Below are 20,732 nucleotides of genomic sequence, written 5' to 3' on the forward strand. Positions count from 1 at the left end.
ATTTAAGCTGGAAGCAGCTTATTCCACGTTAGCCCAAACACCTTCATTAAGCGTTTTCATAGTTTCTCTATAGAATCTGACATGTTTTTGAACGCCTTGGCATTCCAGAAGTATGTTATTGTTGTCACACCCTCTGCCAGCCCTCTCCCCCTCATTCCGCATTATGCTGCAGGTTGACGTGTGCCAAAGTCACCTGTCACCACTGAAATTGATAAGTCCCTGTTGGCCTTCTTAAAAAGAAGTGGAGATGAAGAGTGACTATGTTATGCTATTAATTACCGTACTTGATATTTCTAGACAGATACATTAACATTGTAATTTTATATATAGAAACTCAAAATGTAGAAGATTATTGATAACTTTAATAATTTAGTGATCATAAATATATAAATGGAATATTTTAAAACACATCACACAAATAGGTATAGGTGTGGAACTATTCCATGGAAATAGAAAAATATGACTAATAGAAAGTGAAATGATACAGGAATGGGACTCACAAATAGTTTTCTTATTATAGACTTCAAAGTTCTCATAAAAAGGATCTGGCTTTTTCTGGTATCATGTGCTATAGACTTTACATGCTTTAAAACCCCCATTTTTCTTACGTGATGAAAGAAGGTGTCCTTTATTCAGAAAAGCAAAGGAAAACAGTACAAACTTATGCACCGTTTTCCCTCTTCTTAAGAGTAAAGGAGGTTGAAAGTTAAGTTAGACAGCAGAAGTAGTAAACATGTTTGAAGTCTCTCAGTTCCGTCCCCCCCACACCGGGAGCACTTCCTCGTGCCTTCAGTGGTCACCAATGCCCTTGCTTATGAACCAGACAGTTGGCCTTATTCCATAGATAACACTCAGCTCCGGCCAGACACGCCCCACATCCACCCCTGGATTGATTACAGGTGGTGTGATGTGACATCCAGGCTGAACTGGTGCAAATTCAACAGCACTCTAAGAAAAAGACATTTTTACAGAGAAAGAGTGGTGATAGATGAGTTCCATACACATGTTTTGGTCTTATAATTTGTCAATTAAGGACTCTTTGATCTTTGAAAATCAGCTTGCTGCTTTCAAAATGATTTAATCAGTTTCTCATCTTGTTTCCTCTAACTCATTTAAAGTTGATCACGCATCCTAATTATGCACATCTAAATGAGTTTAAAAATCAGTGTAAAGCTTCTTGAAATCAGCATTGAAGGATAATGTGGACCCAAGATTTTCTGATGCCAGAAAAACGTAATGCCCCCCACCCCCAGAGACTGTATGGGCTGACTTTCATCAGAAATTTAAGTTGCAGTACAAACTGTTTTGGTCTCCGTTCCATTAAATCACTTTAGTCAAGGAGAAACGTGATTTGTGGGTGTAAGCCTCTGACAGTACCTTCTCTAAACGAAGCTCAGGAGGTCTTACACACCCTCCCCACGGTCACGGAGGGGAAAAGGGGTTTGATTTAAAAGGTGATTGAGGTGGGCTTTGTACCACCAGACCCTTCCTGATAATTCGTCTCTCAACTACAATAACGGGGATGCCATCTGTCCCCATAACAGCATCAGAGTCGCCCACAGGAAGCCTGGATCTGTTAGCACTTGTTCTCAGCTGCTAGAGACCGAGCCCTGACTGCAGTTTTTAAGACAAGTCTGGGAGCTGTGAAGATCAGCAGTCCTGGGCCGGTGGCACTTCCACAAGGTCACCGGGGCCCCAGCTGACCCCCAGGGCCCCTCTCTATCTTCTTCTCTGCTGGCTCTGGTGACTGGTTTCCATCTTGCTGAGACCCCAGTTCGTTACCTTCTTCTAGGCAGAAAGAAGAGGGCCAGGGAATACGAGAGTCAGGCCCAAAGCCCCACACGACCTGCTTTTTGCAGATCAACTCCTTCCGCATCTGCATAGAATGCTGGGGAATCGGAAAGCATCACCGTTTAGCTGGGCACGTTGCCTCCCCCGGTAATATTAGGGGTCTGGTACCAGATCAGAGGGAGGGTGCTGATTGGGTCAGCGGCTCGCAGCCACTGTCCAGAGCCCTGGTCGTTTCCTGCCGCCAGGCCCGTGGCCGCTGGAGAAGGAGAAGCCGTTCCCTGGGCGGTGGAGGTCGGGACGCAGCTCCTCAGGACTGCTCCTCGGCCCTCCTCTTCTCTCTGGCTTAATGAATTAACAAATCTCAACCCCATTCGCTTCTGTTAGAAAATGATGCAGCATATGCAACACGAATGTGAGTGTAAAAAGCTAAACATAAAAATGTATTTTTCTAACAAATATTCTCTCGTAGGTTGCAGACTCTCAGCTTTTACCAGGACAGAGGTTTCAAAATAAAGGTATGTTTTCACGGCAGCACGGCTGTTTCTTTACTGTTAGAGCCCTCTGTAAAGTAGTTGTCCTGGGTGTGTCTGTTGATTTTTTTTTTTTTTTATTGTGAAAAAACAGACATAGCATAGAATTGATCATCTTAACCATTGAAGTGGTCAGTTCAGTAGCACCAAGTACCTTCACACTGTTGTGCAACCATCACCTCCATCCATTTCCAGAACTTTCCCTCATCCCGAACTGAAACTCTGTGCCCATCAAACATGGAGCTCCCGTCCCTCCTCCTCCCAGCTTCTGGGAGTCACGCCATTCTACCTTCTGTCTCTATGAGTTTGACGACTCCAGGGGTCTCACCTAAGTGGAATCAAGCAGTATTTGTCCTTTTGTGGCTGGTGGCTTTTGTCACTTAGCGTAAGGTCTTCAAGGTTCATCCATGTTGTGGCGTCCGTCAGAATTTTCCTCCTTTTTAAGGCTGAATAATATTCTGTGGTATGTATAGACCACATTTCGTTTATCCGTTCATCACAGTGTGTTTGGATTGTTTCCTCCCTTTAGCTCTTGTAAATAACTCTGCTACGAGCATGGGTGTATCATTTCTTAAACCTAGAGTTTGGAAGATATTGTGGTCGTAGGTCTCTGTGATCTGAGATAACAGACACGGTACCAGTGTGCGCAGTACGTGACCGACCACGGACCACGTGGGCCCCGAGCCCCACGAGGAAGGAAGCAGGTCTTTATTCCAGCGGCTGTCTCTCAGTGCCTCACTGCATCCTCTGCGGCCCACGACACATGGATTTGTTACAACATTTCTGCTGTCGATTCTCAAAGGTCTTCGCTTGCATTCTTCATTTTCAGATCCAGAGGAGCAAGGAGACATCGTGGTCGCATTGTACCCCTATGATGGCATCCACCCAGACGACTTGTCCTTCAAGAAAGGAGAGAAGATGAAAGTCCTGGAGGAGTAAGTGCACCCAGGCATCCCCACCCCCCCACCGCCTGCTGCCCTGGCTTGGCTGCCAGTAGCACAGTGCAGCAGACACCCCTCTGGGGTGGGCATGGGGCCCCCGGCCTCCTTGCTGCCCTAAGGAGCAGGGATAGAGAGATTTTCCTCTTAGGCTTTGCTGTGAGCACTTCCAAAGGGTTTTCCCTTTCTTTCCTTATCCATCAGTGCTGCCTTAAGAGGTTTGGGTCTATGTGGAGTTTGCATGTTATTTTAATTCCATCTCTAAAAAATTTTTATTTATTTATTTACTTATTTGGCTGAGTTGGGTCTTTGTTGCTGCGCGCGGGCTTTCTCTAGTCGCGGCGAGCGGGGGCTACTCTTCGTGGTGGTGCGCGGGCTTCTCATTGCGGTGGCGTCTCTTGTTGCGGAGCACGGGCTCTAGGTGCGCGGGCTTCAGTAGTTGTGGCACGCGGGCTCGGTAGCTGTGGTTCTCGGGGTCTAGAGCGCAGGCTCAGTAGTTGTGGCGCACGGGCTTAGTTGCTCCGTGGCATGTGGGATCTTCCTGGACCGGGGCTTGAACCTGTGTCCCCTGCCTTGGCAGGCGGATTCTCAACCACTGCGCCATCAGGGGAGCCCCTTACCGTTTTTATTTCGTTATTTTATTCACGTTAAGACTGGGTGTGACCCCTCAGGGTGTGGTGCTGAAGCAGTGGTTGTCTTGGGAGAGTCCCCACGCAGCATTTAGCGTTTCTGTGAAGATGCTTGGCCATCATTTCCTTGACCCCACCAGGCTGACTCACAGACCTGTGGCCCTGCTCAGACCACAGGGCTCAGCACTGTGCGGAGAATAATGAACTCCAAGAAGTCTAGTAATCTCTCATATGGCGTCACCTTGGCCTGCCAACCGGGACACCCTTGGTTGCTTGAAGGAGGGAGACCCCGATTAAGTTTAGGGTGTTGAGTGCTGAGAGCAGTCGTCAGTTCCCGGCTGAGTGTGAACTTGAGCCAAATCCTGGCCCTGCCACCTGAGAGCTGTGTGACCTTGACAGGTCACTTCAACTCTACACCTTAGTGTCTTCACTTATGAACCAGGAACAGCAATCCCTCTGTTACGGGGTTGATGTGAAGGTTATGTGTGTACATATATATAAGCCTGGCACGTGGCACACGGCGCATGTAGCGGACCACAGCCTAGTGGCAGCTGTCATTGTCCTTCACGTCTTGCAGATGAGGGTCCCGTCTGGGTGTGGGAATCTGATGGGGAACATAGCTGAGGCTCACGGGGACCCGTCCACTCCTCCCTCCCCAGCCCCTTCCCCGGCTCCACACCTCTCACAGAAGATGAGGGTGTGGTGGTCAGGCCTAGCTGCTTGGGATTCTTTTATGGTTTTCTGTTTCTTTTGCCCATGGCTCGTGTCTATGGAAATGAGATGTTTTAACAAAGGAGTTTATAACGTAGGAACTATGGCCCTTTATTCCCTTGACTCCCATTTCTGTAAGGACCCTAAAGTGTTTCTTAGATGTGAGCTTTTTGTTTCTTCACGATGGGAACCATTTTCGCTAAACGGCAGCTCTGAGGACAGCAACCCACACTTCAGTCGCGAGACTGTTGTCTTTTGCCTCCATCACTAGACGTATTTATGTTTTAGCAAGAAGCATGAACTTTCTCCCCGGATTCTGGGTTTCCAGGGCTCTTCCCTGCCCTCCCTCACCCTGCAAGACAGACACATTAAGACAATTGCTCTTGTAGTTCTTGAGTCATTGAATACAAACCCTTTGGGATGCGTGTTTCTGTTCCAGGCATGGAGAATGGTGGAAAGCGAAATCCCTTTCGACAAAGAGAGAAGGCTTCATCCCCAGCAACTATGTAGCCAAAGTCAACACCTTGGAAACGGAAGAGTGAGTCCTTTCTCATGTCGTCTGGGACCGTTCTGTTTGTCGCTCTGGGTTTCTTGTTTATTCTTCGTCTTTTTCCTTCCCGGGATTGAAACACCCATGAAATGTTAATATGTCTCCTCAGGTGGTTTTTCAAGGATATAACCAGGAAAGATGCAGAAAGGCAGCTTCTGGCACCAGGGAATAGCGCTGGAGCTTTTCTTATCAGAGAAAGTGAAACGTTAAAAGGTAGGAAGTGACATAAGGCCTCTTATAAAACACTGTTTAGGAAATCATTCTTAGAAACGATTCTAGAATCCTGGAAAAAAAAAAGAATTTTTTTTGGAAAAAAAGTCAATTACTGGCAGACCTCGTTTTATTGGCTTCACTGTATTGTGCTTTGCAAATACTGCATTTTTTTTTACAAACTGAAGGTTTGTCGTAACCCTGCATTGATCAAGTCTATTGGTGCCATTTTTCCAAGAGCATTTGCTCACTTCATGAGCAAATGTGTCTCTGTGTCACATTTTGGTAACTCTTGTAGTATTTCACACTTTTTCTTTATTATTCTATTTGTGATGGTGATCTGTGATCAGTGATCTTTGATGTTACTATTATGACTCACTGAAGGATCAGATGATAGTTAGCAATTTTTAGCAATAAAGTGTTTCTTTAATTAAAGTATATATGTTGTTTTTGTAAACTTATGCTATTGAACACTTAATAGACTACAGTACAGTGTAAACATAACGTCTTTAATGCACTGGGAAACCAAAAAGTTTGTGTGATTTACTTTATTAGGGAATTTGCTTTCTTGAGGTGGTTTGGAACTGAACCTACAATATCTCTGAGATATGCCTGTACTATGTTCTGGTAGTGAAAGTTTTATAGTCTGATAACAAATAACAAGCTCAAATGATTAGTTTTGCTACTAAAAGTAACATAAAAGCAGACATAATTATGGCTATTTTTTTTTTACCATGCTTTATGTTTACTGAGCCTCTTAAATTATTATTTAGTATAAGACTTGAAATTTTAAGAGAAAGAAAATCAAAATAACTTTTCAATTCAGCAAAATAATTTTTAAAAATCCCATCACAAAGAAGAAAAAGTGTGTTGGTCAGCTTCACAGCAAACAAAACACTAGCTTTGTTTGTCAAGTAGACTTTCTATAAGACTTTAAAATTATGCACTATATACATGCTCAATTTATATTTTGCATATTTTTATGGCAAAATGTGTCCACGGTGTGTATAATACCAACCTTTTAAAAAATATTTTATTGAAGCATAGTTGATTTACAATGTTATGTTAATTTCTGCTGTACAGCAAAGTGATTCCATTATACATATATATATTCTTTTTCATATTCTTTTCCATTACGGTTTATCACAGGATATGGAATAGAGTTCCCTGTGCTACACAGTAAGACCTTGTTGTTTATCCATCCTATACATACTAGTTTGCACCTGCTCATCCCAGCCTCCGAATCCTCCCCTCCCCCATTATTAATGCCAATCTTACTTACGAAATGTAAGTGTAATCTTTGCTTGTACTTCTTCCCCCACAGGAAGTTACTCTCTGTCTGTCAGAGATCATGACCCCATGCATGGTGACGTTATTAAGCACTACAAAATCAGAAGTCTGGACAATGGGGGTTATTACATCTCCCCACGAATCACTTTTCCTTGTATCAGTGACATGATTAAGCATTACCAAAGTAAGTGAAAATGCAAGGTCAGACAAGAAAAGATACATCTATTGTGATAAACATATGGTGTCAAACATGTATATTAAATTTTTTTGTGTCCTGAAACTTTATTGAGTTCATTGATGAACTCTAGTAGTTTTCTAGTTGCATCTTTAGGAGTTTCTATGTATACTGTCATGTCATCTGCAAACAGTGACAGTTTTACTTCTTCCTTTTCAATTTGGATTCATTTTATTTCTTTTTCTTGTCTGATTGCTGTGGCTAGGACTTCCAATACTATGTTGAATAAAATGTTTTATGTGTCATATTTCTTTTGGATAAAGTTGTAGGATGATATTCTATAATTGGTTCTAAATCAATCTATTTAAGTATACATTCAAAGTCAGATTTGATCTTTGTGAATAATTATCCTAGTCCTTCCCACCTAGTTTGTGCTGTTTAACATTTAATGTTCCAGAATTGCAAATAGAAAAATGGATATTATTTTCGCATAGTACATATTTTTACAGTGCATCTTTAAGTATCTGGAATAGGAATGCAAATTTGTAGAACTGTATCCTAGTGTATACATGTCTATGTGTGTGTAAAGTACATACCACGAGTATGTATTACTCTTGGTAAAAGAAAACAGAAATAACAATAACACCAAAATATTTAGAAGCGGCCTGTCAGTGGTCCTCTGTCGCCCATCTGCTCTACAGCCTGGCTAAGCTGAACCCATGACTGTGTGTTTGAGGCCAGTTGTAGTGGGCAACTCTTGTTACTGCTTATTTCTTCAACCTGCTCCAAGGGATTACACATACAATTTGCTTAGGTCCCCAAATATGGAGAGAGCAAGTACCCCAGATTTTGTGGAGTCCTCCTTCCCTCTCTGTTACCCCCATCCATTTATCCATCTGGCACGTGTGTTGAGGGCTTGTGGAGCCCTGGCCCTGTTCTGGCACTGGGGCCCCGTGGGGACGTGACCAAGTTCCCGCCGTTGTGCCCTGGAGGGCTTACATGGGCTCTGCAATTAAAATGATATTCTAGGGCTTCCCTGGTGGCGCAGTGGTTGAGAATCCGCCTGCCGATGCAGGAGACACGGGTTCGTGCCCTGGTCCGGGAAGATCCCACATGCCGCGGAGCAACTAAGCCCGTGAGCCATGGCCGCTGAGCCTGTGCGTCCGGAGCCTGTGCTCTGCAACGGGAGAGGCCACAACAGTGAGAGGCCCGCATACTGCAAAAAATAAAATAAAATAAAATAAAATGATATTCTATTAAGTGTGACAACGTGTCAGCCTTTGTTTATCTGTTCATTTTGTTGTTTTTATTTTTATAGGTTAGCGTTACTGATGAATAAAATCAAGTTGTTAAATTGTTTTTCATTTAAGAATTTCAAAAGTCATGATTACGCAGAAGATAACCCTATAAGCATTTTAGGTTCATAGACCTTGGCAAGTTGAAAATGATAAGACTCATAGTCCAGACTTCCCTACAGATACTGGTAAAATACAAGGGATGACTTTTTCCACGTTTATTTTCTCTTTCAAATTAGAGCAGTCAGATGGCTTGTGCAGAAGATTGGAGAAGGCATGCATTAGTCCCAAACCACAGAAGCCGTGGGACAAAGATGCCTGGGAGATCCCCCGGGAATCCATTAAGCTGGTGAAGAAGCTCGGTGCCGGGCAGTTTGGGGAAGTCTGGATGGGTGAGTGTGTGGCTCTGGAGCCAGTGTCCCTCCTGGGGGCGACAGCAGGAGAAATAAGGGCTCCGGCCGATTTCTATCAGTTTTCTCAGAAGCATCGCTGCTTTTGTTTTCCTCTGTCCACCTGTGCCAAGAACTAGCCTACACGACCTACGTGATTAGACTCTTCCTCTTCCTCATGACTTAGTAGTTCTCTTTCAGGATGAATTTTTTTTTCATAAATTTATTTATTTTTCTATTTTTGGCTGCGTTGGGTCTTCGTTGCTGGGCGCATGGGTTTTCTCTAGTGGCGGTGAGTGGGATCTCCTCTTCGTTGTGGTGCGCGGGCTTCTCATTGTGATGGCTTCTCTTGTTGTGGAACACGGGCTCTAGGCATGCAGGCTTCAGTAGTTGTGGTGCACGGGCTTAGTTGCTCCGCGGCATGTGGGATCTTCCCGGACCAGGGCTCGAACCCATGTCCCCTGCATTGACAGGCGGACCTTTAACCACTGCGCCACCAGGGAAGTCCCAAGGATGAAAGTTTATAAGGAAGGGGGCAGTGGGCATTTATCCTGGTGGTTCTATCTACTCTTCTGTGATTCTCTCATCACCAGATTCTCTGGACACACATGTTAAGTGCAGGACTGTGCTTGCATCTCAGGGAACGGTACACTTGGGTTAGGACCATCCTTACTAGTGGGCTTAATAGGAAGCCTCACAGGTATTGCAGTTTCTCACCAAGAAGCTTTCTAAAGATACTCAAAATTCCACCATTAGAGAATCGTTCCTTACTGTTAAGTACTGCCTTCCCAGGCTGGCAAGAAAAGCACCAAAATGATAACAGTGGCTTTCTCCAGCAGATACTTTTTGCCCACCTGTCTTTTCTGAAGCTTTTATAATGACTGTGAATTCCATTTTCTTTTGTAAAAAGAATTTTTTTAAACTATTTTTTACTGGATCATGTTTTCCACGCCAGCTTTGTGTGAGTGAGAGCACACATCATTTCTAAAGAGAAGGGGCAGACAGCTTTTAAAACCCATCCAGCCCCAGCCCAGCCAGTCTGCGAGGGAGAGGTTTCCCTCTAAAATCTCAGCCCCTGGAGTCACAGCTTTGCCCGTTTTCTCCTGTTGTCACTGCTTTAGCCAAAGTATCGTTTAAATATGCCTCTGCATATAATTAGTTCCTACTGCGCTGTAAGTCTTTGGGAACACGATAACGGAATTCAGGTAAATCATGATTACACAACCTCACCTTGCTCACTGGGGTCTGCGTGGGTACCTGGCACTCTGTTTCCGGTTGGGCCCGCAGATCTGGGCGCGTGATCTTGCTCTAGGTGTGTCCTTGCCCACCCTCTGCGGCCCAGATCATCGCCTCCTCCCCCTCCTTGCTCTATCCACCTTTTCTTTTGAATTGAAGTAAAATTCATGTAACATAAGATCAATCATTTTAAAGTGGACAATTCAGTGGCATTTACTACATTCACATGCTTGTGCAGCCTCCACCTCTATCTAGTACCAAACTACCTCCATCGCTCCGGAAGGAAACACTAGACACTCCCCTTCTCCCCCGACCCCGGCCCCTGGACACCCACCCTTCTCCTTCCTTTCTCTATGGCTGTGATACCCTAGGGACCTCGTGTAAGTGGAATCATACAGATGTTTGTCTTTTTGTGTCTGGCTTATCTCACTCAGCGTGATGTCCTCAAGGTTCACTCATGCTGTAGCCTGTGTCAGAATTTCTTTCGTCTTTTATGGTTGAACAATATTCCGATGTATGGATATACCACAGCTTACCTATTTACCCATTGATGAACATTTGGGTCGTCTCCACCTTTGGGCTATTACGCATAATGCTTCTTTGAACATTCGTGTGCAAATTATTGTGTGGACAAATGTTTTCATTTCTCTTGGGTATATACATCCTCCTAGGAGTGGAATTGCTGGTTCACATGGTAATTCTGTGTTTAACTTTTGAAGGAACTGTCAAACTGGTAACCTCTCTTTTTTCTTTTTTTTTTTTTTTTTTGCGGTACGCGGGCCTCTCACCGCTGTGGCCTCTCCCGTTGCGGAGCACAGGCTCCGGACGCGCAGGCTCAGTGGCCATGGCTCACGGGCCCAGCCGCTCCGCGGTATGTGGGATCTTCCCGGACCGGGGCACGAACCCGTGTCCCCTGCATCGGCAGGCGGATTCTCAACCACTACGCCACCAGGGAAGCCCTCTTTTTTCTTTTTTAATTGCCACTTTTCCCCCAAGGTATCTGCAGTTACTTCTTAATATATTTTTTTCCAAATCCACAGAATAGGAGCAGGTATTAGAAACACTGTATATTCTTCACCTAGATTCACCACTTAATATTTTGCTGTATTCTCTGTACACACACACACACACACACACACACACACACACACACGTACGTATTTTACTGTTATTGTCGAGCCACTTGAGGGTAAGTTGCAGAGGTGATGACTTTCACCCCTACGTACTTACACAGGTGTCTCCCAAGAGCAAGGCCATCAACTCACACTGCACGGCGAGCGCATTCGGGAAGATCCACGTTGGTCCGCGCTGTCTAGTGTAGCGTCTACATCCAGGTTCCCCCCACTGCCCCAGTGGTGTCCTCGTGGCTGTCAGGATCGTGCCCTTGCATTTAGTTGACCTGTCTGTCGCCTCCTTGAATCTGCAACAGTCCCCCAGCCCACCTCCATGGTTCATGACAGGTCAGTCATTGGGAAGAATGCCCCTCATTTGGATTTCCTGATTTTTCCCGTGACTTGGTCCAGGTTACGCCCTTGGGCATGAATAGCATCGAAGTATTAAGCGACGCCCTGCGTCCGTGTCTTCCTGCGTCCGTTGGGGCACAGAATGAGGGTTGGTCCCATTCTTGTCAATGTTCTGTTTCATTTTAAGGAGGACCAGCGGATTTCTCCATTACGAATGTTACTTTTTAATTCCCTGTTGTAACGAATGAATAATCTGTAGGGAGAGTCTTTACAATTGTGTAAATATCCAAGAGAGCGTTTTCCCCAGATGGTTTCAGCATTACTTGTTCATTTGGATTCTCATCCCTCTTAGAGGCCATAACTTCTCTGAAAGCTGCAGGCGTCTGTCCTCTGACCACCCTCCCCTAAACACGGCGACTCCAACCTCCGGCTCACGCCGGGAACCAGGGACTCTGCCTTCCGTCCCTCGCCTCCCCTTTCCAGACTTGTGTCTTTAGAGAGCTTATTGGCAGGAAAATACACATTCACGATTACATTGCACTGCCCTCTAGGTCTCCAAGTCCATCTTTCCTCTCTGCACATGAGTGGGGAGGAGATGAGTGTCCAGGGGGAGGGGGGAGAAAAGAATGTCCCAGCTACACATTCCAAGTGCATTTTCATCCACTGTCTCACATACTCGCAGCAGCAGGGCTGGAAGAGAGGAGTCACCGTCACCATGGATGAATGAGGGCCCTGAGAAGCAGGGAAGCAGCTCACCCAGAGTCACTCGAGGCGGGGAGGAAGCCAGCGGCTCCGGCCTCCCAGAGACTTGGACTCGCTCGCTTGCTAAGCTACCTACAAGTTACTTGGACCTCCCTGGCCTCAGTTTCCTCATCAGGAAAATGAGCAAACAACCATCTCATCAGTTGCTGCAAAGAAGAATGAGATTATGTACCTGAAGTGTTTCCTGTAGAGTCTGGCTCTATGTGTGCTCTATTTTTATTATTATTTTCATCTTACCATGTTTGACTATAGTCACTAGAAGCTATATTTCAGTGGATTTTCCCCCAATTTTAATTATGAGTTCAAACTATAAATAATCCAGTTAGACCTTCCTATGGATATTTGGTGACAAAGGAATTGCATATCTGTCTTGAGGATAAAGTAGAGGGAGCTTGCTGGGGTGTCCTCGTCTGCTCTGAAACAGTAACCCTGCATACGGAGTGGTCGTGTGGAGGTCTGCTCCACCCCCCTTGCGTTCGGCTGTGAAGTGAGATAAAGGCATTGAACCGCGTGCTGTTTGCACCCAAGAGATCAGATCGGCTAGTCTGAGAAGTTACCAGTTTCAGGGGGAAGAGATTGTGATAGCCCTCTTGGGTTTTCTTACAAGTTTCCCAAGGGCTACTAGCAAGTGGAATGGTAGCTCTTTGCCAGCTCCACCATGGGGGCGCCCACCGGTGCCATGTGCCAGCCCAGCTCGTACGGTCCAAAGTCGCTGAGAGCGTGAGCTCACAGGCCCTCAGAGCAAGGCAGCAGGGGAGGGCCCATGCCTGAGAAGACCTGCTCTCAGCCCGGCTCTGTTCAGCGGCTCGAGGCTGTGCTGGAATGTCACCTGGAGCTCAAGCCACTGGTCCTTTCTGGGATGGAGGAAACGTCTTTGCTTCCAGCTCCAGATGAGCTCAGTCACCCTGCGCGTCCACCCTCTCCCTTTCATGGGCTTCCACGTGCTGGAATGTCGATGCTGAGTTTAGAGGAGTTTTATGTAACATGTACCCAGGTGGTGCCTGGGAGAAACGGAGGTTTAGAGGAGAGGAGAATGGGACCACGGAAAAGATGTAATTGGTCTCTCCAGAGTGCTACTTTTTATTTAGACTGTTTGAAAGAGGTTAAAAATCTTGGGAAAATTCAGCATTTGGATAGGTTTGTTGATCATGTTTGTGTGTGTGTGTGTTAAAATTTACCTCCGTAGCCATTTTTAAGTGTATAGTTCAGGACGGGTATGGACATTCACTCTGTAAAACCAATTTTCAGAACTTTCCTCTTGCAGAACGGGGTCTCTAACATCGTTAAACACAACTCTCCTTGCCCCCTCCTTCCAGCCGCAGTTTACCACCACCACTCTCCTTTCTAACAGTGTGACTGCTCTAGGGACCCCGGATAAGTGACATCATACAGTTATTTGTCTCTGTGTGTGTGTGTGTGTGTGTGTGTGTGTGTGACCAGCTTATTTCATTCAGCATAGTGTCCTCCTGGTTCATCCATACTGTAGGTGTATGTAAGAATTTCCTTCCATTTTTAAGGCCGAACAATATTCCATTGAATATTAATTATACAGTAATATAGATTACCATATAGTAATCCATAGACAATGGATTTCCGTTACCCGTTCATCCACTGATGGACACTGTTTTGGCTGTTGTGAATAATGCCGCCACGAACATGAGTGCAAAAGTATCTCTTTGAGACCTTGCTGCCATTTTTGGCGGGGTACACACCCAGGAGTGGAATTGCCACATGATGTGGTAGCTCTACGTTTATTTTTTGAGGAACCTCCATACTGTTTTCCTTGGTAACTGCATCAATTTACACTCCCACCAACGTTTCTCCACATCTTCCCCAGCACTTCTCGTTTTCTGGTGGATTTTTTGTTGGTTTGTTCATTTGCTAGTAACCATCCTAGTGGATGTGAGGTGGTGTCTCATTGTGGTTTTGACTTGCATTTCCCTAATGATTGCTAATGTTGAATATCTTTTCATGTGTTTATTGTTGATGTGTTGATATATCTTCTTTGGAAACATGTCGCTGTGTTGGGTCTTCGTTGCTGCGTGCGGGCTTTCTCTAGTTGCGGCCAGCAGGGGCTACTCTTCGTCGCGGTGTGCAGGCTTCGCACTGCGGTGGCTTCTCTTGTTGCGGGGCATGGGCTCTAGGCACCCGGGCTTCCGTAGTTGTGGCTCGCGGGCTCTAGAGCACAGGCTCAGTAGTTGTGGCGCACGGGCCTAGTTGCTCCGCGGCATGTGGGATCTTCCCGGACCAGGGCTCGAACCCGTGTCCCCTGCACTGGCAGGCAGGTTCTCAACCACTGCGCCACCAGGGAAGCCCCTAATTGTATATTTTAAATGGGAAAATGATATGGTATATGAATTATACTTCAATGAAGCTATCGTATATATAAAAGAAAGAATGCAGTGAGGTCCCGTGTAGTCTCTACACAGTTTCCACCAATAGTAACATCTTGCAAAACTATAGCATAATATCACAGCCAGGATATTGCGATCGAAAGTTGTTTGTTTTTTAATTGTGCCTTTCTCCTTCTAGTTTTGTATTAAAGAAAGAAAAGAAGAAAGGGAGGGAAGGAAGGAAAAGAAAGAAAAGAAAAACAATAGAACATTTTGATCTGGGATCTCGTGCGAGCATGGTTCTGTGGTTCTGGCTGCCAGCCATGGAGCTCTTCCTTAGCCACTGAAATTACGCCAGTTTGTTGAATGCATTTAGCAGAAGAATGCTGGGGAATGATACCAAGAGAATATTGGGGGGTGCTGTGCTGCGAAGCAGGTCACGGGATATGCCCCTGTCCCGTGTGTGTCTGCACGTCTCATTCTGACCGAGGGACCCATTAAGAGCAAGGACTGTGCAATTTAGAGCTGCCAGAATTTAGTTGTTACTTCTCAAGGAATAAGCTGGCTAGCTTTGCTCATTGATATAAAAAGGACAGCAAATTAAAAATTGTAACCCCGTTAACGAAGTAAGTGAATATTTTCGTCAAGCGTGAGAAGTGGCTCACGGACTCCCAGGCACTCTTTATTGTCTGGGTGTTTTGGTCTGAAGCACCATAGACAAATACGAGGAAGTGGTCTGTCCTGGGGGCGGGCAGGAGCGGGGCGGGGGCGGAATAAAAGAAAGGAGTTTCTCCCTCAAGCTGTTTCCTCTTGTCCCGGTGATCCTCCTACATCTAGCTCGGAGACACGTTTTCCTCAGTGCGCTGTTGGATTCCCAGGGAACTGACGCAACAGTGACACGAAGGGTGATGTTTCCTGTTGCCACTTGGTCTCTGAAGAGACTTTGGGAAAGAAAGGAAGCTGATTTTGCGTCCAATTTTGCTTGATCGATTTTCATAGGAGCCACAGCTGCATTGAAATGAATCACCAGCCACCTTCTAAAATCAACTACGTGCACCTTTTGTAAAACCACCATCCGTTTTGCTAGTTAGGCTCTTTCTAGCAAGTTAGTGACACCTGGAGTTGGAGCTTTCTCGGCTTTCTTTACCTGTGGCAGAGAGCAGCACCCACACGGAATTATTTACTACCTTCAAAAGATGTTTTAGGGCTTCCCTGGTGGCGCAGTGGTTGGGGGTCCGCCTGCCGATGCGGGGGACGCGGGTTCGTGCCCCGGTCCGGGAGGATCCCACGTGCCGCGGAGCAACTGGGCCCGTGAGCCGTGGCCGCTGCGCCTGCGCGTCCGGAGCCTGCGCTCCGCAACGGGAGAGGCCACAACGGTGAGAGGCCCGCGTACCGCAAAAAAAAACAAACAAAAAAAGATTTTAAAAAAATCGCTTTGCAACTTCCTTTCCATTTATTTAAAAATCTATTTATTTTTTATTGGAGTATAGTTGTTTTACAGTGTTGTGTTAGCTTCAGGTATACAGCAAAGTGATTCAGTTACATATAAGAATCTTTTTCAGATTCTTTTCTCTCCTAGGTCATTACAAACTGTTGAGCAGAGTTCCGCGTGCTCTACAGTAGGTCCTTGTCTATTTTATACATAGTAATGTGTAAGTTTCCATCTGTAATGACAATCCAAATCTCTGTGACTGGTGTGAACCTGCCACTACCAGGGAATATCTTGGCAAAGTACAATTTGATCCTTAGCGCTGAATAAAAATCATACCTTTAGTGCAGGTGGAAACCTGCCCTATCGTGCAAATGTCACAGCCCTAAGAGGCCATCGGGCGGAAGCTGTTGCCATCCCGGAGCTGTGTGGACACAGCTGTTTTATTCACTGTTCATCTCAAACTCTTTATCAGCATTTTTAATATCTTTAGCAGCTGCAGTATTTCCTGCTCACTTTTCCCCCTACGCTTGGAAAGCATTTTTCTCTTCATCCCCTACCCATAATTTTATCTTATGTGAAGGTCTGAATGAGTCCCGTGGCTTTTATGACAACAGAGGGAGAGCAGCTGTGCTCCTGTCTCTCTGGTTGCTATCTGTGTAATGTAACAAGCGGACAGAAAAGTGCATAGCACACAAATGTTGGATTTGGTAGCTAATGACAACATGCAAACCCGTGGGGTGGAGCCCGAAAGCGCCCACTCACCCCCTTCCAGCCACCCCCCCTCCTGCCCCCCGAAGGCAGCTGCTCTTCTGACTTTGCCATAATTTCCTGACTTTTCTTTGTAGTTCTGCTATTTCTGAATATGGGGGTGTGTGCGCACAGTATAGTTTAGTTTTGCCAGGTTTTGAACTTTATGTAAAGGAATCCTACCTATTTCTCACTATTTATTGATGGCACTGGAGTCGCTCCCACGTTTTGGCTACTATGAACAAGGCTACTGGGAACAGTTTTGTGCTGGTTGGTGCGAGGGTACATGAGTTTCTCTAGATGACCAGGAGTGGATTTGCTGGATCACAGGTGTATGAATCCTCAACTCCACGAAATGCTGCGGACTTAATTTCCAAAGCTCTCGTCTGGGTTAGACTCCCACCAGCAACATACAAGGGGCGGCAGTGTTCCATTTCCTGACAGCACAGTGGTACTGGGTAGATGTGGGCCCCAGGTCGGCCCAGCCCGGGTGGGTGGGCACTCCACACAACTGCACTAGAAAGGGGTCTGCTCTGTCTACATCCTTCGAGGGACCTTGAGGATATTGTTGGAGACAGAAGCTTTACAACTGAATTTCAGTGACGCTCAGCAAAGAGCCCAGGAAAGGAGCTGCAGGAACTGCCCCAGCTCCCCTGCCAAGGGGCCGGCACTTACCAGCACTCAAGATTGTCAGACTTCGTCATTTTTGTCTTGCTGGGTGGTGGTTTCTCCCTGTGGCTTTATTTGCATTTTGCTGATTACCGATTAGGCTGAGTTTCTTTCACAAGTTTGTTAGTCATTAGAATTTCTTCTTTTTAAAATGCCCGTCCAAGCTTTTGCCTATTTTTCTATTTTTCTTATTGATTTATAGGAATTCTTTATATATTCTGGACACTAGTCCTTTGTCAGTTTTATATATGAAAGAGGGTATATTTTCTTGTTACGCCTTGCTGTACTTTGCCACGGATATATCGATGTAAATGAAGACCTATTTATGAACTCTTAAATTATAATGGAACCTTTTTGATTCAAATGTAATATTAAAAGGACTTTTGTTGGTGGGATTTACTTTAAATTTTCTCTTTACAGCCATGGAAGGTCGTACTGTTTGTAATTATGCATGGAGATGGAAATCAGTTTAATATATTCATAATTCCATTATTTTGTGTAGGTTGTGGCTTTTGATAATGACCTAGGACAATATTTTGTCAGCTTTATATTACTGCCTTATCCATATCTTCCCACGCTTACTTTATTTTATATACTGCATTCTTCGTTTTTCTGTAAGGCATGGAAAGCTACTACTAAGTACCAATCAAAGGAGACTATGAAAGGAAAAGTTTTAGCAGCAAAAGCAGTATTAATGATAAGAAGAAAAATCACTAACTAGAGTTGACTGTTAGCTGTAAACTAATACTTTTTTTTTACCCATTAGAAGGTGTGGAAATAGAAACATACTTCCTCTTCTTTTTAAAAATAATTCCTTTTGTTAAAAAAAAAAAAAAGATATAGACTCATTCACAAATTTAATCAAAATAAAAAAGAACAAAAGGAAGTCAAAGCCGCCTCAAATTCTGCCACCCAAACACCAACCACCATTGTTGATTTTCACTGAGCATAAGCTGTCTATATACTAATGATCGTGTGACCTGAAAAGGGACTGGACATTTTCTCATCACCGTTCCTTACACTTGTGTCTTTCTTGGGGCAGGTGCTATCAGGCTGTAACCCACCGAGGAGAGGTGACCTGCAGGGTGCCTCGTGGTGGTGACCAGCTCCCACTCCCTCCCTCCTCACCCTTTTTTTGTACTTCTAAGGTAACTATGAAAACAGAAAGGAAGGGAAAGGGGCATGTGTTTATCTCTACTTCTGCCTTCCAAACCGCTGAGAAAAAGCTTTCCCAGGAGAAAAGCAAGCTTGAAAGTAAGCTCATCATTGAGGCAGGTCCCAGAAAAGTGGAGCCTCGGGGGAACTAGATTAAGTGGGCGCTATTTCCCCAAGTACGTTCTGTGGGGCGTGAAAAGGTACATGAAGAAGTGTCCCGGGGTCAAGCAAGTGTGGGAAATGCTGCAGTCAATCCACTCAGACAGGCGTCTTCCGTGACGGGCTGTCCGCCCTCGCGCTGCATCTCCTGGCACAGCGGGTGGGGCAGGCCGCGGTGCCCAGACAGTTCAGCCCGGAGCCCTTCGTTCACGCAGAGTCCAGTTCTCTTCGACAACTTCGGGAAATGTTTATTTGACTCTAGTGTATTGTTTGTACTTTAACGTTAGTAAATTTTTTTCAAGTGCAAAGCTTTTTCTTTTCTGCTTATAAAAGTAATACACATTCATTGCAGTAAATTTGGTAAGGAGTTAAAGGTATGGTGAACAAAATTTAAATCACCCACAATTAAGCCAGTCCTTGGTGTATTTATTTTCTTCCAGACCATCGTCAGGGTTTGTGTGTACGTAGGAGTATATAGAGCTTTGGTGCGTGTGGTTTTTTGGTCTTGGATAAAGAACATTTTATTAATTAGAGAAAATGGTTCAGTGCATCTATGGAGCTTTATTTTACCATTGTTTTATAAAAAGCCTTTTGATTTCAGAATCATTCTAGGGATTTTTTGGTAAAGATAGTACAGAGAATTCCCATCTACCCTCTACTCAGCTGCCTTAACACTGTAGAGTTCATAGAAGATTTTTCTGTCTGTAACTAGATATTCTTCTATTCTTCTAAGTCTGCATGAAGTTTTGTTTTTTTTTTTTAATAAATTTTATTTATTTATTTATGGCTGTGTTGGGTCTTCGTTTCTGTGCGAGGGCTTTCTCTAGTTGCGGCGAGCGGGGGCCTCTCTTCATCGCGGTGCGCGGGCCTCTCACTATCGCGGCCTCTCTCGTTGCGGAGCACAGGCTCCGGACGCGCAGGCTCAGTAGTTGTGGCTCACGGGCCCAGTTGCTCTGCGGGATCTTCCTGGACCAGGGCTCGAACCCGTGTCCCCTGCATCGGCAGGCGGACTCTCAACCACTGCGCCACCAGGGAAGCCCTGTATGAAGTTGTTGTTTTTTTTTTTTTTTGCATGAAGTTTTTGATAAATCACGGCCTCCCTTCTTTTCTCTCGCCAGGTTACTATAACAACAGTACCAAAGTGGCTGTGAAAACGCTGAAGCCAGGCACAATGTCTGCGCAGGCGTTCCTGGAAGAGGCCAACCTCATGAAGGCCCTGCAGCACGACAGGCTGGTGCGGCTGTACGCTGTGGTCACCAAGGAGGAGCCCATCTACATCATCACCGAGTACATGGCCAAGGGTGAGCGCCGCCCGCCGGCACCCGCGCTTGTGAGGGCCGGACCCTCACAAAGGAGAACACCCAGACGTCCCGAGAGGACGCAGCTCCTTCACACTGTGAAACAGCAGGCTCACTGCCAAAGCATCAGCACACATAGGAAAAGGAGGCCTTTTCATACACCACCGCCCTGGCAGTCACCCGCTCCAAAGGGAATCTGGCGTCTCCCTAGTTTCTCTGCACTTGTCTCCACATACGTATTAGCTCCAAGAGCTGTGCCCCACACCTAGTCCGCCCCCAGGAAGTATCTGTCAAATAAGTAAATATGGATATCAAGTAAGAGTATTATTGTCATGGGTTCAAAATGTGAGTTCTCAAAACTTCAAAACCAGTCCCACTTCCTCTTTAGCATCATCTAAATGTTCAGGGTGTCCCTTCAAAATGTAAATATTTTGAAAGCTTGTCAAGGTCAAAGTCCTGTGTCATCACAGAATCCCTGAGGCAGAGGTTTCAAGCTACCATCTTTTCTCCCATCGTTGTCACCTTCAGATGAAGGGTCTTGAACCACCATCCTCCTTCCTCCAGTTCAGTAGAAATACTAATAAACTGCTAAGTGATTTCTAAAGAATCTTCAGAAGCAATGAAGGAGGAAAAGACACATAAGCCATAATCCAGAATTAACAATGGTCTCCTGCAGAATGGAGATGATAGTGTATGTCATAGCTGAATAGGTTAGATAGATGATTATTACATTTTCTTATTTAATATATGTTAATATTTCAGAATATTAGTCCCTCAGAGTCCTTCCAATAAAGAACACTGTTTTTTAAAAAGCCCTATTGCCTGTGGCTTAGCTTGCTACAACCCAGAAACCAGGCTCAGGATCAGACATTTAAGCAGGAGTTCAGTAGATACTTGTTGGATTAATTAACTAATAATATTTCTTAATCATAGCAATTACTGTATGTCCGGCTGCTCTTGATGTCTTCCC

The 20,732-nt window shown here is 45.2% G+C and overlaps 1 protein-coding gene across 6 annotated transcripts in view; it reads left to right on the forward strand.

Moving 5' to 3' along the window:
- LYN (LYN proto-oncogene, Src family tyrosine kinase) overlaps positions 1 to 20,732 on the forward strand; it is a 108,958-nt gene that overhangs the window by 56,664 nt on the left and 31,562 nt on the right. For all 6 annotated transcript variants that reach the window (XM_059043385.2, XM_067017860.1, XM_067017862.1 and 3 more), the window contains exons 3-9: positions 2,261 to 2,306; positions 3,151 to 3,256; positions 5,039 to 5,137; positions 5,259 to 5,362; positions 6,684 to 6,833; positions 8,359 to 8,511; positions 19,583 to 19,765. In XM_059043385.2, coding sequence (XP_058899368.1) covers positions 2,261 to 2,306; positions 3,151 to 3,256; positions 5,039 to 5,137; positions 5,259 to 5,362; positions 6,684 to 6,833; positions 8,359 to 8,511; positions 19,583 to 19,765 — 841 coding nt within the window. The remainder of the gene's footprint in view (positions 1 to 2,260; positions 2,307 to 3,150; positions 3,257 to 5,038; positions 5,138 to 5,258; positions 5,363 to 6,683; positions 6,834 to 8,358; positions 8,512 to 19,582; positions 19,766 to 20,732) is intronic.

The sequence above is a fragment of the Kogia breviceps genome, chromosome 17, assembly GCF_026419965.1.
Source record: "Kogia breviceps isolate mKogBre1 chromosome 17, mKogBre1 haplotype 1, whole genome shotgun sequence".
Lineage (NCBI taxonomy): Eukaryota > Metazoa > Chordata > Mammalia > Artiodactyla > Physeteridae > Kogia > Kogia breviceps.